A 17,721-nucleotide genomic window follows, 5' to 3' on the forward strand; every position below is an offset into this window, starting at 1 on the left:
AACAAAACAAGCAATTCTAAAACCCAACTATCACACCAACAAAAGAGCAGACAACGCAGGGCACGAGGTGATGCTATACATAGAGTAAGCATGAAGTAAGTAAACACAAGTATCCTCTCAGCCTAATGATGAGGAGGATAAACATGGTTAATATATTCCAGTTTTACAATTACTCAATTAACACAAGAGAGCTGAAACAAGTGGCTGTTTATGCTAAGGGACTGGAGAGCTGCTGTAGAAGGGCCCCAACCAGCTGTCTAGCTAAGGATGTGGTGTGAATGTGTGTGTGTGTGTGTGTGTGTGTATGTGTGTGAGTGAGTGTAAGAGAGAGAGAGAGAGAGAGACAGATTGTGTGCATGCGTGTGTGTGAGTGAGTGAGAGAAAGAAAAAAGGAGAGACGGGACTGGGGAGGCTTATTCAAGACACAGTCTTTCCTCGTCACGGCTAGTTAGGACTCCATAAATCTGATCAATCGCTTTCTCTTAAGAATCCTAAACCCCACCACTATCACCGGCCCCGTGACTAACATCCAGCTACTGTATCCTGTTTTTCCTTGTCAAGGGTGATGAAAAAATGACCAACACATTGTAAGGCTGGGAACAAAAAAATAGAAAGTGATAAAAAACAAGGGGTGTTTTTTTCATTGTGTGCAGTCTAACATGGCTCGCTGGACTGGTATCAGAACATGGTGTGCACTTGAGCCAACCAGATCTATTAACAGAGCCCATGACCAAAACACAGGGTCCTGATATAGGGGGGCTAGGACTCCCCTAAGACTATTACAGTAATACATGAGTACTGGCCTCAACACAAGGACACTCCCTGGCAAGATATACTGTGGATGCCAACAACAGCCGACAACGACCAGAAGTGAACTCTGGTTTTGCTTTCTAAAGTTACACTTGTGGCAGCGCTTGTGAGATTATATAAAAATATAATTATAAACAAGAATAATCAAGCGATGCAGAAAATGACAATAATTTTCTCTTTAGATTTCTCTTCAATGAAATGTTGCTGTCTCTACCACCAATTTAGTCTTCCACATTCATCACTGACCGCTGTATGACTGCATTGGAACTTTTTGAGCTGCTCGAGTGATGATGCTTTAAGGACTCCAAACTACAGTATATTGCCGTATATAAACCTCTGTGGTTGGTTAGTGATGGGCCCATTCACATGGAGTCATCCGGAGAGACCACTATGGGGTCCCCCCCGACACTGACCTTAATGTCTGTCAGGAGCCTGTCTGCTACCCTGACCTCCTCTGCCTGGTCATTAAACACAGAGCTCCCATCCACACCAAACCTCTTCTGACAGATACACAGAGTAGGCTTTCGTCTGAAAGCACAAAAGGCAGAGCAGGAGAGGAGAAAAAAACCTAAGAGTCAATTAGGTGATTATTAATTCATGGCCCTTTTCCGTAAACCAGGGGCTTTTGTGCTGTCGAGTCCCGTAAGTGAATTGGACTTTGGCACCTTGTCTCACCTCCCATAGCTGGACTGTATTATTCAAGCAGCAAAGGGGCTGTCAGCACACTAACCTGGTCTCTGGAGCAATCACAGCCTTGTTGTGCTTTCAAGGGGAAAAAAAGATGGCTGCTGGAGTGAGTGACTGACACACGGCAGACTGAATTAACCACAACAGGTCCTGTGCCATTGAAATCTTATAGGAGTGCAATCACAGCAGCCATTGTGCCATTAATCTACTTTGTCCTTGGGAAGAGGTATCCATATTCTTAAAGATAGAGCTAACTACTTGCAGTAAACAAGGGTGGAATTAATGAGGAAGGGGAAGATGGGATAAAGATTTCTTGTGGTGTATGGGAGGGGAATCCGCCGGCCACTGACTGACGCGGTCCGACTGTCTCCTGAAAGGCCTGGGAGAGAGAGGCACGGGGTCATTGCTGTCTCTCGAGCCTCTGCCCCCTCATTACCAGTGTCGCTGTCTTGCCTTGGCAGCCTCGGGTCTCCGGTTATAAAAACATAACCTATCATCCAGTCCATCCACCCCAGCTAGGCTGCATAGCTTTATTGCCACTACGCTGCCCAGAACAGCTACTTCCCGCCATCCCTCTTAGGCTCATTCCCACTATACCACACTCTGTATAGTGAAGCTCAAGGATCCTCTTTCTGAAAAACGTCTCCTCAGATTCCCCAACTCCCTTCACCTTCACACTGCCGCCGTCTCCCCATGTCCCTGCGCTCCACATGACGCAGGCATGCTCACCTCTAGTCCCTCACCAATTTAGCCATTAATATGGAGAAGATGATTCAACTCCCCCAGTGCTACAAGTCATTCACTTTTAATGCATATGCTAACAATAACTGAATATTATCTTTTCTTCTTCCCCTTTCTACCCATGTTTCTAATCTACTGCCTGTGTTAGAGCCCAGAGCGACAAAGGGCTGTGTTCCATTTCACCTCATATTTCTCAGGTAATTACTCTGCATCAATTAATTTCAGATAAAAAAAAAATACAGCCACAGCCTAAATCCAAGCACTTCATATTAAAGCTCCATATTGAATCATTTCTCACCATTCACAGTGTGTAAGTCCACATTTATTAAACAAAATAAAAAAAAAAAAGTAAACTGCATTGTATGAGAGAGACAGAGAGAGAGAAAGAAAGAGAGAGAGGGGGGGGGGGGGGAGGAATCATATGCAGGCCTACAGGCATGAGAGCGAGAAAGACAAATTCAAAATGAAGAAATTAAAAGGAGATATTAATTAGCGGCAGTGTTATTAATCTTCAGGCCACTGAACAAGAGGCTGACATGGCGTTCACCTTTAGAGGACACTCCCAGGCGCAGCACTAGCGCTTGGCCATTAGACACCCGGTGGTAAAACTCATAAACACTGGGCTTTCAGGGAGTTAGCTCACAAACAAGGACAATTTATGGCCTATTATCTTCAAAGACAAAAGGAATTATAATTTGAGGGATGACAAGCACTCAGAGGACATGATATGAATATGTAAACATTTTCACTGCTCTCCCCTGATTCCATGTGATACCACTTATATTTATACTTCAGTCAGGGTTGAAGAGCAATAACAAATCACCACTATACTGGATGTCTCCCGGTTTAGAGTAACAATAGCATTAACTTAAATAATTTTAATGTAACTAACCATATGCAAGTGTTTTCATCTTCAACCACAGCTAGTATTAAATCTATATATCTAGACTGTATTTGCTATATGTAGAACAATCCATAATACTTGCTTTACCTGTTCCAGAAAGAGCTTCACCATAAGACTGACAGCACAATATAGAGCACACAAAAACATTAGCACAGACTGCAATGCCACTCTGCTGCATCTAGGGGATGCTAACAGTCATGTTCACTATGCAGACAAAACATCTGCACAACACACTATCTGTTTATCATACACACAACACACATGGATGTGTACACGTACATGCAGAGGTGCGTACACACATGCACCCACAGAAAAACCCAGGTGGGTGTGCATGCATGTACGCACACAAACACACACATAAAATTGCAAAGGGACATGTATTTATTCATCCAGCTATTTGATGCTCATTTAATCAGTCAGTTTTATAGGAGTAAGGTAAATATTTAATGGACAATTGGTCAGAACAATTTCCTTGGCCGTTTTGTATGGAGATCAAACAGCCTCATAAGGAGGCAAAAACAAATGCCACACCGCATGTGTAAAACACACTGGACAAAATAGAGCCAAGTAATCTGTATCTGTAACCCACCATTTCAAAAAAGGGAAGGTTGTAGATGTGTAAAAACATCTGGGAATAAATGCTTTTCAGTTTTCATTCATATATCATGATCTGTACATAAACATGAACATTTTTAACATATATATTTTTGTATTTTCACACAAACATGTGAATCTCCATCTATTTGTGTGGATACTTTTTAAACGGCTCTAACACTGTTAATAGCCAAAGAATCAACAATTCCTAGATGCTTCAAGTTAATAACCAAGCATAAAACTTTGGGGGTTCAGCCTTCAAAATAAAAGCACAAATGTTTAAACATGTATAAATATAGATTTAACCTATTTTCTTTTCATTTATTCATCAGACCCAATGAGAGATGCCTTAATAATGTTAAATAACATAATATGTTAATAATATTGTTGATGCACAAATCTAAATAAACTGAATAAAATAAAAAGTCAAAATACTCCTACACACTTGTACTTTAACAACACGCAAACATTTAAGCACCAAGCTGCACAAGTCATCTAATGCACTAGGCAAGTGTCATTCTTACACAGCAGTACATTACTAGAAATATACAGTATGTATAGTATTGGCAATGTACATCTTCTGCATTCTGCTGAATGCCACAAAACTGGAAGGAATGGAGGGAATTGTCCCTGATGCTGCATTGTACTTGGTAGCAAAAGTTTTTTCATACTAGATGAAGCTGGACATGCCAGATTGAAGTCTAAAACACAAAGAACTGTCAAGGGTAGAACTGGATTATGAAGAGGATGTTCTGCCGATTTGCTGTGTATGGCATTGATAATGATGATGTTTTTGATTTAGCTGAGAGTAAATCCCCATTCTGAAACTATGAACGATGAACAAATGAGGACAAAAGGCAGTATTCTCATTAAAATAATCTCCTTCACCTGCACCATAAATGATGCAGGTGAAAACAATTTCTACAGAGAAATTATTTTAAATAACTGTTTTCTAATTTCCTGCCAACTATTCCAAAATGGTCAGACCTTCTCTCATGCGACTTGCATACTTTCCTTTAATTATCCCTCAAAAACAAACCAAAGGACAAAAAGCACAGCTATTAGTGAGGTGGTATGCAAAACAAAAAGGTATTGTTCAAAGGGTGAGAAGCAGATTTGATGAAAATACACAATGCTCTTACAGCTATTACATGAAATGTTAGCCACAGACTTTTATGACAAAATGTTATTTTTTAAAACATTATTATGCCATAAAACATTAATATGTGTACTCTGTTATTGGGTTTGATGATTAACTGAAAAGAAAGGATGTTATATATATTTCTAATGCATTTAAACTTTCACACTTTTATTTTGAAGGCTGAATGGAAGAACTTTTCTTTGATATTCTGGCCAACCTCACACATTTAGCGTTTGTGGATTCCCTGCCGATTTAAAGGCGTTAGAACAGTTTCAAAGGTATGCACACAAATAGATGGAGAGTCACAAAAACATCTACATCCAAAAATGCAAACTTGCCAATTGACAAACAATTTTAATCACAGTGAATATGGTCAAGCTGTGCAAATGTTTCTGTGAAAATATAAAAATTATATATTTTTTTATATGCTGTTAAATGTGTTAATGCACAAATCCTGATATATTAATGAAAATTTAAAATCTTTTATTCAGATTTTTTACACATCTAATCAGTTTATATTTTCTCAAACAGTGGGTTAAAGATACAAATTACTGCCTTTATTTGTGCAATGTGTTTTAAAAGTGGTATCATATACTTCTGAGTCACGTGACATTTATTTTCACCTCCTTATGAGACTGTTTGATCTCCACAGCTTTACTCGTGAATGTGGATGACCCAAGCTGTAAAATAATTTTTTCCTTCCTTGCTCCAGCTCCCATAATAAGTCAGGAAAGGGGGTATGAGAGGAATTATTCATCAAGCTCAATTGCAGAGGACTCCCTCACCCCCCTCCACCCACCCATACCTTGCCCCCCTCCATCCCTGGAACAGAGAGACCATCTCTCACTCCCATTTCCCTATATAGGCCACCAACTCTCAATACAACCCTTCCCATATATTTATGTTAAACATGTCAAATCACATTGGCCATTCCTCCAAGTCTGTAAGTGTATTAATAATTCCTCTCCCTCTCCTCACCTTCCCATCTGCCCTACACTCAGCGCCCTCCCGCCTTTCTCCTTGCTGCTTCCCTATGCATTCAGCTGCTGCATAAATACACCACCTGCCTTAATAAAGGTAAGGATCCCCTTCCCAAGCAGAAGCCTTTCCCTTTCACCAACACTGTCTCAGCTAGATGAACAAGGTGTGAGGAGAGGGGAGACAGGCTCATAGCTACACATTTATAAATATTTCATTCCTCGCATCATAAATGACCCCTTGGATTACTTATTGGGGAGGGTAACTAAATTGCAGCTACTGTCAACATAAACTTTATTGTTCAAATAAGTAAGGATTTTAGTATTCCATCTAAAATTGCTGCTTTACATTTCTTTCCTCCTTTCTTCTCTCATGATATATACTCATGATACATAATTATGAAGGAGTTGCAATGCATGTTACCTGCAGTGTGTGCATGTGTGTGTGACATTCATGTATGTTTGTATGCATGTATGTATCAACTTTGCGATAAATGAAAAGCAACAAAATAATGAAGGCATCTTTCAAGAGATGACATGCAGAATACATATGCATTTTACACAGGCTTCTGATGTATTTCTAAATGATTTTAATGAATACCGAGGAGCTGTGGCACTAGAAAGAGAAAATAAGATTGACAGTGGCTTTAAAAAGGAAGAAGCCTTTTTTCTGTGTTCGCTAATGCTGTCTGTCTGACAGTGACTGTCATTTGTAAAGGAACAATGTTGCACTCTGTTCCAATAGTTGCATGACAAGGATGAGAAGAAACACTTCAATAGTTCTAATGATGGACCTTAGAAACAGCTCAGCATCAGACAGAGGGAGACTGAGCACCTTTCAGATAGTCCTTTAAATAACAGGTTAGCTCAGGTGCTCATACACCATACTCTAACATACACACCTTCTGTGTGTCGACCGTGCTTCAGACAGTCATCAGCCAAAACAAGTGCTCCTCTGTTTACCAAATGCATTGTGGGGGTCTTCCTCTCTGCTTTTTTTTTCCCTATACAAGATAGGCTTTCTACATTTTCTTTGAATGGGCATTGTGTCCATCAATCACAAAAAGTTTGAAGCACAAAAAAGGGACCTTCCATTAAACTACAGCTGTCTACCTTTAGCTGACAACACAGCCTTGAACCCTCCACCCCAACCCACCCACCCACCTTTTCACTGACATCAAACAGAACCTCAGACCTGGTTCCCTAATGCACACGCTATTTTTAACTAAGCGTTTCTAATAAGCTGCTGGGAAGCTGTAAATTTTTCATATGCAAGCACATATTTCCTTTGTGAAAACACAGAAACACACTTATTTGGTGATTAGCGACTGACAGAGGGGAGGAAAGGAACTGAATATGCTTGTATCAAATTGCATGCCTTTCAAAAAGGAGGAATCCTAATGCGAGGAGTCGTCTTCCTGTGCACCACAGGTATGAGTGAATTATTAATCGGCCAGCTCATTTTAATGCTTTTTAAAGTGCTTTATTTTGATGTGCTAAAACATACTTTTAGCCATATTCAGGCAGGCATGCATATCATTATTTCTTCCATCAAAGAAGAGTGTCGCCCTTTCAAAGAGCACAAACAACTCAGCCTCATTTAAAATAGAAGTTCGAATATCAAAGACATTTTACAAAGGCTGGGCTTCAAACACTGTGATGAAGTTTTTTTTGCTGTACTTTAAAAAAAAATCTTAGGTATGCAAAAGGTCTGAATTGTTTTCCAGCTTTTAACCTGACTAGTGTAAATCAAAACATCCTACAGTAACACAAGGAGTTAGACAAGTGAGAAGCATCTATCCAGGCCTGTTACTGTTCAGTGTCATCATTATCAGAAATCTCTTCTATTGAATAAGAGATGTCTTACCTGCCAGCATTGTTTTTCTAACATAGACATACAGAATAAATTCCGCAAAAGAAAAAAAAGAAAAAGAAAAATGAAACCATACTTCATTTACACTGACTTGTCAGAATTGTGAAAAATAGGAAAACAGAAGCATTATGTCTCATTAGGTCCCAGTGGTGGACATTAAGACAGGGCCTTACATTTAGGCTCTGATTACGTCTTTGTGCTCTGAGAGTGTATTTCATACATGTGGAGCAGAGCATATTTTGAAGTAGGCCGGCCTGTTTGAAGGATGGCCGTACAGTGTCTGTGTTAAAAGGAAGTGTCAACATCTCTCACAATCCTGACAGTACATTATGGAAACAGCCTGGCTCTATCACCACTGGATCCAGACAGAGTTAGTATCAATGTTATCAAATGACAACACATATTGGTTCTATTATTACTGCTATTATTAAAACTGTTATAGTAGTACAGCAAAAAAAAAAGAGTAGTACCACAACTGCTACAACAACAACTACTTCTATCATCTCTCACTGTAAACAGTAATTCTGTAAAAATAACATGAGGCCAATGTAGAGACTAAACTCAATAATTTCAAAACTCAAACTATTATTCAAAGTTTAGGGTTTAAGGTTTAGAACAGCCACTTTAGTGCAGAGAGTATATACACTGGTCCCACAAGCAAGAAAATCAACACACAACCATGGACTGTGACAGATACCAAGATGAACTATTCAAACTGCAAACATCCCTTCAAGTGAAAATACTTTTCAGATCAGAATTTCCTAAAATGCTCAAACAGGTTATCGAGGGGATGCAACTAGGCCTTCAGCACCGCTTGCTCACAAGTAACTGGACTTGCTCACTGCAAGTCCAGTGACTCCTCCCCTCAGCACAAGCCCCACCCCTCCATAGAGGTCAATAACTGCCACTGCCGTCAGAGAGGACCATGGATAAAAAAAAAATCCAATCTGATAACATTTAACACAGGTAAGTGTTTCTGCCACAAACAATAACTGAAAGCTCTCTCTCTCCCTGTGTGTGTGTGTGTGTGTGTCTCTCCCTGTGTGTGTGTGTGTGTGTGTGTGTGTCTCTCCCTGTGTGTGTGTGTGTGTGTGTGTGTGTGTGCCTGTGTGTGTGTGTACACTAAAGTTGACAAGGGGGCACTACCATCACATGTGTGTACACACGTGGCTCAGCTGGAATTATGCGTACAGGCCCCTCTCTCCACATCACCCATTGAGAGTAGACAAAACATTAGTCACATGTCACCTGACCAGATTATCTAAATTGACAATTTAGTCTAACTGATCTGATGGGATTTGATGAGTGGAAACCCACAGCAAGAAAAGGCAGCCTTTAACAACTAGAATTGGATTTGGGGAGTTCTGAGAGAGCGCTTAATACTTAAAAGGGCTCTCGATATTTTGATAAAATGTGTATAATTAAATTAGACAAAAGGCCTGTTGTTCAGCACAATTCAGGTGCAGGGCCACATGTTTCCAGTGGGCAGTATTCCCTAAGTGTGTGTAGTGTAAATATTGGCCTTACCTGTCCCTTTGGTGAGCTCCTTCTCCCCCCCACTCTCTCTGTCTTTGGTTTGGTCCTCCTGGTCTGTGGTGGTCTCACTAGCAGCCTCCACATCCTCGCTCAGCTCTCCTGAAGGGGGAGGAGAGGATGGGATATGTAAATCACCACGCCATCAGAATTGGTGGAAGCACTTAAAGGGACGGCAGCGTTTTTTTTCTATAGGAGCTCGCAACAATTACATTTGCTGACACACAGTTACAAGGTTAGCAGACAAAGAGGGCAGAATCTGCTCTCTGTCCTGTGCTGTTTGATCACCAGGAATGCAATTTGAAATTTATTTTAGATAGAAATTTAAAATTGGAGTAAAAAGTATTAAAGGTAGAAGGGAAAAACTAGATCATCAATAATGCTAAAAATAATAGTAATGATCATAATAATAATATTGCATATTTTATATGTATTTTAAAATGAGACCAAAAGTTATATTTCTTCATTTATTCAAGACCATGACACAAATATGGCTTCCTCTGTTTAATATGGACATAAAGCTGCAGAAAAACCACACACATGTGGTGAAGACATACACACATTTTCCAAAGAGGTTTGAAGTATGCAGACGGAAAAATAATTGTGTGAGCAGTATCCTTCTACAGAAAGACCTTATACTAGATGACCCCCCCCATTCTCTTTCATACACCCCCACACATACACATACACACACACACACACACACACACACACACACACACACACACACACACACACACTCACTCTCTCATGCATTGCTGTCCCCAGCTGCAATCTGCTAGGTTACTTACCAACACAAGCCTCATTTCACTTCTACTATCCTACTATTGCAAAAAAAAGCATAAATATTTAAAACTTTCAGAGCCACAATTCATTTTATTTTTATGCCAAGTCAAAGGCAGAAATCCCCTGTAACCACCTTAAAAGCCTCAGCTCGATATATCAGGCCATTTAGGAGCATCGAAGTCCAAACAATGGATATCCGATAACGCCATTTGTAAGTAACACACAGAGGAAAAGATAGCAAAAACAGATAATAAAAAGGGCATCAATCTTGTTTATTTCTCTCCAGTGCCCCCTGAGCATCCCCTCTGCCTGTTAAGTTTGTTTAAAAGTAGTGGGACTTGCATGCAACAGCATTGATTTGACAACAGTAAACTGGGCCGCAGTCAATAAGCCCTATCAGTTATTACACAAGTCAGCTAATTCTCAGCAAATGTACTTAAATGCTCTTTTGAAAATGCTTCCATGCTCAGGTCTCTACTCTATGAGTTATTGATATATTGACAATGCTACAACAGCTACTGAAATATCCTGTTCAAGTATTCAGCCCTGCAGTCATCACACATCTGATCTTAGCTCACCACATGGCTACCCACAGCCAAAACCACTTTTATGTTACATTATCCTGAAAACGCACCGTGTGTCCCTTTAGTTATGAAAGATTACATATATATTGAGTCTACATACTGTGCTGTTCCAAAACTCCAGTAAATGTCATTAGCACAAATGACTACACTTTGTGGAGCAAAAGTCTTGTTCAACCACATACACATTTCTAAACCACAAGGTAAGCTATTTTCACAATCCCTTTAATGATACATATATTATTTACGTATATATATAGAATTTCAATCTTTCTCCTCACAGGGTAAATAGATACACTATATGCTAATTTGTCATGTCCCTAAATGAAAGGGAAATGATTAAACGTTTCTAATAAATTTCATAGTTCACGCTGTACATGAAAGAATAGCAAGTTTGTCTTTTCTCAGTACTTTACAAGAGATAGGTGAAAGATTCTATGTTTTAAACAACATATTTTCTGAATGAACATTGCTGTCTTAACAAATAAGAGTGTCATCTTTGATAACGGTAGATTGAACGCAGACTATAGCCACAGAATCATAACAACTGTCACCTACCATACCACTAATTATATTATTCTTGACAAAATTGCAAATACATAGCTGACATTATTCAGTTTGACAAATCAATGGAAAGTCAATGGAAAACACCTTTATATTACTGGCAAAGACAAGAGCAATATCCTCCATTTCATGCCTGCTGATACAAATGCTCTAGGAAACAGCTGTCTGAGCAGAATGATTGGTGTATGGATTGTGTTGTGGCATTATTGCTACAAGCCGATGGTGATCCTGTGTTTAAATAAAGGTATTTAAGAGGGATAACTGGCTCCTAGTAAAAGGCACATTTAAGTGTTCCCAGGATCCCACTTGCATGAATACATTTTTATTCTTTTATTTTTGACCATGTTTCTATTATGTTTCCAAGGCAACCCATGAATTCCATCCAGTGTAGCCCATCCCGCGCTGGTGAGGCGGTCCTTAAACATAGCCCGGAAAACCAGAGATCTGCTGCCGAGTCCCAAAATCCCATCTAACTCCTGCCTGTATAAATCTGCACAACTCCCTGAGAATTAGGATACCGTACAGCTGCATAGGTGCTCAGATTACAAAATAATCCCTAGGTAAATTTTTTCACCTTTAAAAAACGGGGCTAGGTGTCATTTCGTAGCTATGTGACACTTGTAGTGAGACTAATTCCATACCTACTACATTAACACGCACACTTTGTGCTCAGCAAGCTACACATTTTGAGCTTGAACATTTCTCTGATAGGCAGCCGACATTCTAACGCTATTCAACATCACTGTGCCCACCCCCCAACTTCCTGCACACATGCACGCATACGTAGACACACACATGCGCACGCACACACAGAAATATTTTTTCCTCCCTTATGTTTTCAAAACTTCTGTATTTAGGTTTTTAATCAGGAGGTATGACACACACAGCACACACACAGCACACACAGCGTGGAACACCCACCATAATGTATGCAGAAATGCAGACATTTAATTCCAGGAGCAGCACTACATCTTTAAGTGGCAAATGGCTTTGCCTATTCCTCATTTCATCTCCAACGGTATTACAGAATGATTAAAGCCAGGCCGACCATAATTAATGAAAGGTCATGAGTGGCCTAAGAGTAGGATGCAAATGGAAGAGACACTAAAACTGTAGCCATAGATTAACTCTGAAAATAGATGGGGAGAAACACTCAAAGCTATGGCAGCAGGCCATTTCTAACCCAAATCTCAGAGATGTAAAGGACAATAGCCTGAAGGTTGTCTTCTAATTAATTGTCTTCATTAACCATCCTAATACAATGATATGAAACAGTTCCATTAATCTAATCATGCAAGCTGAATAAGCCCATTGCCGACACAGAGATTACACTCATCTGTTCTGAGCATATAAATATCAGCTTTCCTCTGCCAGTCACTCAGTGGGGACAGTCCATGGGCTTTCTGTTCTAGCATCTCACACACGTACGCACGCATACACGCACAGACGCATGCATGCACTCACACACACACACGCACACCCATCTACGCGCTTAGCACATTTTCTCCCTTGCCTTCTGCCGGCATGTAAGTGCAGGGGCTTAATCAGACCCATAGGTGTCACTCTATACAAGCTGGGAGAGAGCAACTTACTCACACACATTAATGGGGTGTGGGGGGAAGGGGCTGAGCAGCAACAGACAGAAACACACAGGGAAGGGGAAAAGGGAAGAAATATGTGGAGATGACAAAAGCAGATGCTATGCAGGAAGCGTCCGGTGAAGATGAGACACTGAAGACAGCAAGATTACCTTCAGATGAGAGAGAGCAGCCTTCCTTTCCCCTGAAGAGCAGTGATTACACTAATGCTAATCAGACTGACAAGCACAAACGGCCAAATAAATAATTGATGGTAACCACTGCACTTTCCAGTATTCCTTCCCAGACTGTAGAGTAGAGCAAAAGTAAGTAATAATAGTCACTCTAGATATCATTCACTAGGTCAGGCTCCTCCTCCATCCTCGGCCTCAGCAGAATACAGTGCTATGACGATAACTGCCTTTTTTTTTTTTTTAAAACACAGAAATCCAATCCTACCTGAGAATGGCTCCAGTGTTCCTCAAACAGTCGTGAGTCTCTGCTCTTTTTTTTTGTTGTTGTTGCATATATCTCCCTTTCATGCTCAGCCAGCAACACTGTCTTGTCTGTCCCTCTTCCCTTTCATGAGTCCTGGAGAACCAGCGCGGGGGCTGAGCGGAGCTTCTCCCTCTCCCCAGCTCTAGAGCACTAGGAGCGGGGGTTGAGCTCAGCTACTCTCTGGGCTCTTGTGTTGGAGCTGTGTGTCTGAGCTCTCATTACTCTCATTATGATTATTGAGGCTGTTGTTATCATTTTAACCAGGTGTCACAGCACCGCACTGTAAATCAGAGGTGCACTTCCCCCGCTTTATCCAGGGCCGGACAGCTTCCTTTTCTTTAACGCTGCACTGTCGGATAAAAAGCAATCTTATTTCACACCTCGCAGACTCTATCTTTCTCCCCTACTTCTTCCTTTAAAAATCCCCCTCTTGCTCCCCCCATCATCCCTTGCACCCCTTCCTTATATCAAAGCTGGCCTGACTCCGGACTGGAGGGTGTAAAATGAAAGTGACAGGAGGGTACCATGGGACAATGGGACACAGGCCCCATGCTGGGGGCTTTCATGCATTGTCCGCTCCTCATATCAGCACCTCTGCGCCCAGTACGCGAGACCCCCCTTTTAAAGCACAACACACAGGAAAACACTCCTACCCCTCGTACCCCCCCCACCCCACCCCCTCCCTTCTTACGTCCTCACGAGCTAGCTGTCATAAAACCACGACAGAGCAAAACATGCCCACTCCCTAACCCGAGACAAGAGGGGCTTTTACTTACGAACAACCAATAAACCACAACACAGCATAATCAGTAACAATACTAACCATGCTGGCCACTATTCAGAAATTGCAAAACACAAAACTAAGCTAAAATAAGGACTAATATAATGCAGTGCAAAAAATGCATTTAATATGATTTTACAAAACATTCATACTAGCATGCATGTTAATTATCCTAATGTATTCTGTTATAATTGCATTCCAGTAAATATGGAGTTCAACTTTAAATTTGAAATAAATTCAAATAGTAAAAATAAACAAATAAAAAATACACAAATTGCAAATCAGAATTAATCAAAGCAATCAAGTGTCAAGAAAGCACAAAACACCTGCTGAAGAAAAACCCAGACCTGCCACACACATGCACGCAAAATCTGTCTCTATCTCTCTACTCTCCTCTCTCCGTTTCTCTCCCCCTCTCTCTCTCTCTCTCTCTCTCTCTCTCTCTCACACACACACACACACACACACTTTCACATTTTGAAAGGAAAGAAGAGTAAGCTACCTCTTTGGTTTAAAGGGCCGCGTCTCCCTGTTGGGCCGAGTTACGTGCTAGATTCCTGACCTGTCTATGGGGGGACATGGCGGCCTCTCCCCACTGGCCCTGCTGTGACCTCAGGATCTAAATGTGAATGAATACTTTGTGTCTCCATGGGGCTGAGGGCAGGAGGGTGGGGGCGGAGGAGGAGGTGCAGGAGGAGGGAGGAGGGGTACGGGGTTAGGGCAGCTAATAGCTAAAAAACTTTAAACGGCAAGTTAATCACAAACAGCAGTGATAGCTCACACTGCCTTAGAACAATACCACTGCAACCCCTCCTCCACCGCTCTCCCAGTGGTGCCTGCTCATCAAACAAGCCCCCTAGGTCTTCCACGCAACACTTAATTTGATCCCCCTTGCTTTTCAAAGTCACTGGCCATTTCAATGGACATTCAGCGCATTCAGGTCACAAAGAGTCACACATGGAATTTATTTTTTCTGTGCATGACTATAGCAGAGGGGAAAAAAAACTAATTTAAACACGCCACTGGATTATCCTATTATTCACTTTGTTCCAATAACTGATCACACACCGCATCGAAAACATGACATCACTGATTCAATCGATGTTGTTCATCTCCCACAAGCAGACAGCTGTAAACAGGACATCATTAGTGATGTAACGGCTCTCCTATGCTCTCAATACTTAAAACAGACTAGATTTGGAACTGTTATTGAGCACCATGTAGCGTATGCTAATAGTATCAAATATTTCCTCTAAAGTGTTATCTCATGGGAAATGATACTAATTAGAATTATTTCTCATGATAATGGCATGTTTAGACATATTACAAATAAAGGGTATAAAGCGAGTGCCGCTCCAGTTCTCTTCTCTTTGTGTTTTACTTGAGTGATGAAGTAGAGGAGGATCTAGGTTAATGTGGCTACACAGGGAGTGAGCATTCAGGGACTGCTCACTCTTCTGCCCCAGCTGACACACACACACACACACACACACACACACACCACACTGTGACTTTCTTTCAATGTCCAGGATGATGGTCGCCTCACAAACACACATTATGTGCACAATAGAAGATGCAGGCTGTACTTTTCCCTGCTAGGCGGCGGGCTAAAAGCCTGGATAGGAGGCAAAAACATCACTGGGCACCACTCTTCCATCTACTCTGCCTGGGGGACACTGTCCTGCACAAAGAGTCACTCTTTGTCTCTCTCTGCCACCCCCTACCATGCATTTATGCTTATCGTCTTCCACTGTTGCCTTCTCTCAAATCAACCTCCTTTTATTAATGCATCTTTTTCTTTTTTCCTGCCGCTCACACTACAATGGCTTCACCTATTTCCAGCTATTCAAAGGGACTAAACAGAACTGGGGTGGGGTGAGGCAGTGGGGGGGGGAGGTTGAAGGGGTGGCTATGAAAAAAAGCATCACCGCTGTCATGAAGGGCAATCACATCAACTCTGAAATATTCACCAGTGGGTTGGAAAATGCGATGGTACAGTTATGACAGGCGAACAGGCGACTCCCCCCACTCTACCCCACAGTCCCCCGCCCCTCTCTCCATCAGGGCGGAAGCATGGTGGACACTCTGAATATGTATAACCCGGAAAATGTATTGATTTTTCATTTGGCAAAAAAGGGACATAAAAATCACATAACCTGAAACTGTCACAGCTCTTTTGTTCATAGCTCATCTCTCCTGATGTTTGGCTTTTGCCACAAACTCTCTTTAATTACCAGGTACAGCGAGCTTCAGAGCCTTTCTCCACAGAGACACAGCCACATACCAGCCTGCTGGGCTTAACAAGACAGCCCACATCTATTATATATGATATACACCCGGCAGCTTTTGTTTCATATCTGACTAATAAGCATACTGAATGTGACTATACCCCCAGTTTGTTTTGTTATTATACACATGATATACTGCAAACCTCCTTGAAGAAAACCTTGAAAATTAAAAATATAGTATGCCACATAAAAAAAAAGCATTTTCGTATTAAAAGGTAATGCTGTTTAGTCCAACCATTCATATGATGTGCTTTTCTGAGCAGGTTGTGTTGTGAAATTCAATCATTGATCCAAGTTTTTCCAGCCAACAGGCAGGTGTATGTATGTTTGTTTGTGTGTGTGTGTGTGTGTGTGCATGTGTGTATGTGTGTGTCCATTAACAGGTACTTATCTGTTTATCTCTCTCTTTTTAAACACTGCAGACCAGTACAGTGGACTGTCTGAAAAAGATCTCTGCCTGTCGATTTATCGAATGCACCATTTGCATATCTTTGTAGTGCATCCATCTGCCTGTGGACCGCTCTGTGGAGGTATTAGCTCAGAAAATCAATGTTGCCATGGTTGGATGTATGTAGCGCCCACCTCGGCGCGTGTTAGGAGTCCAGCTCACAGCTCCCACATGGCCCCATTTACATGAGTCCTGCCGGCAGAGGCTTTGCTGCTGGTCCTTCCGTGTGTGTAAACATACACAGACACATTTCCCAGCATGCCCCTCCAGACTGGGCCGGTTTGCCGCCCTCCTGGATGGTCATCCAGCCTCGCTGTCTCCATCCACAGCCCTGGGCCTGATCGGCTGCTTGTTTATGAAAGCGTACGCCCAGATAAAACAGAATTCAACAAGGTTATGAATACCAATTTGGCTAATCAATTTTATTTAAAATATAAAATATAGGCTATCATTGATGTGTGTTTGCTTTCAAAGGTTCCCTGCCTACTAAGTTCAGATGTCTAGGACAGCCAGTTGAGCGGAGGATGGTGGGCTCGTATATTAATTCATGATATGGATGGCAAAGTGTTCTGTGAGTGAAACTGAACATCACACAGCTGTCCAGTTTTACATAGAGACAGTCTATGTGGAGGCCATGCTGTGGATATACTGTATATTATTGTACAAGAGACTGAAGTGGATACACTGGGCAACTTTTCTTCTAATGCTCACCATAATGTCATTAGGATTCAACCCTGGCTGGTTGCTCATAGCTAGCTGGTAAAGAAATTCAATGATTACATTGCACAGGCACTTTAAAACATCCATGAGACTGCTACCACTTATTGAAAAAAATATGCCCTTCCTACCTCTATCAGTTCAGTTTCTAATACAAATCAAACACGGGGAGCTTTCTCTCACCATTTGTCTTTCTTTCTGTTCCTCTTTGCATACCCCAT

At 41.3% G+C, this 17,721-nt stretch overlaps 1 protein-coding gene across 3 annotated transcripts in view; it reads right to left on the reverse strand.

Moving 5' to 3' along the window:
- The window catches only part of zfhx3b (zinc finger homeobox 3b), a 148,970-nt gene that overhangs the window by 22,399 nt on the left and 108,850 nt on the right, over positions 1–17,721 (reverse strand). For all 3 annotated transcript variants that reach the window (XM_071545918.1, XM_071545920.1, XM_071545919.1), the window contains exon 6: positions 9,255–9,362. In XM_071545918.1, the coding sequence (XP_071402019.1) occupies positions 9,255–9,362 (108 nt within the window). The remainder of the gene's footprint in view (positions 1–9,254; positions 9,363–17,721) is intronic.

This window comes from Centroberyx affinis, unplaced genomic scaffold (genome assembly GCF_046629955.1).
Source record: "Centroberyx affinis isolate AG114_WGS23_722 - 3 ecotype Tasmania unplaced genomic scaffold, CSIRO-AGI_Caff_v1 ptg005074l_1, whole genome shotgun sequence".
In the NCBI taxonomy this organism is placed as follows: Eukaryota; Metazoa; Chordata; class Actinopteri; order Beryciformes; family Berycidae; genus Centroberyx; species Centroberyx affinis.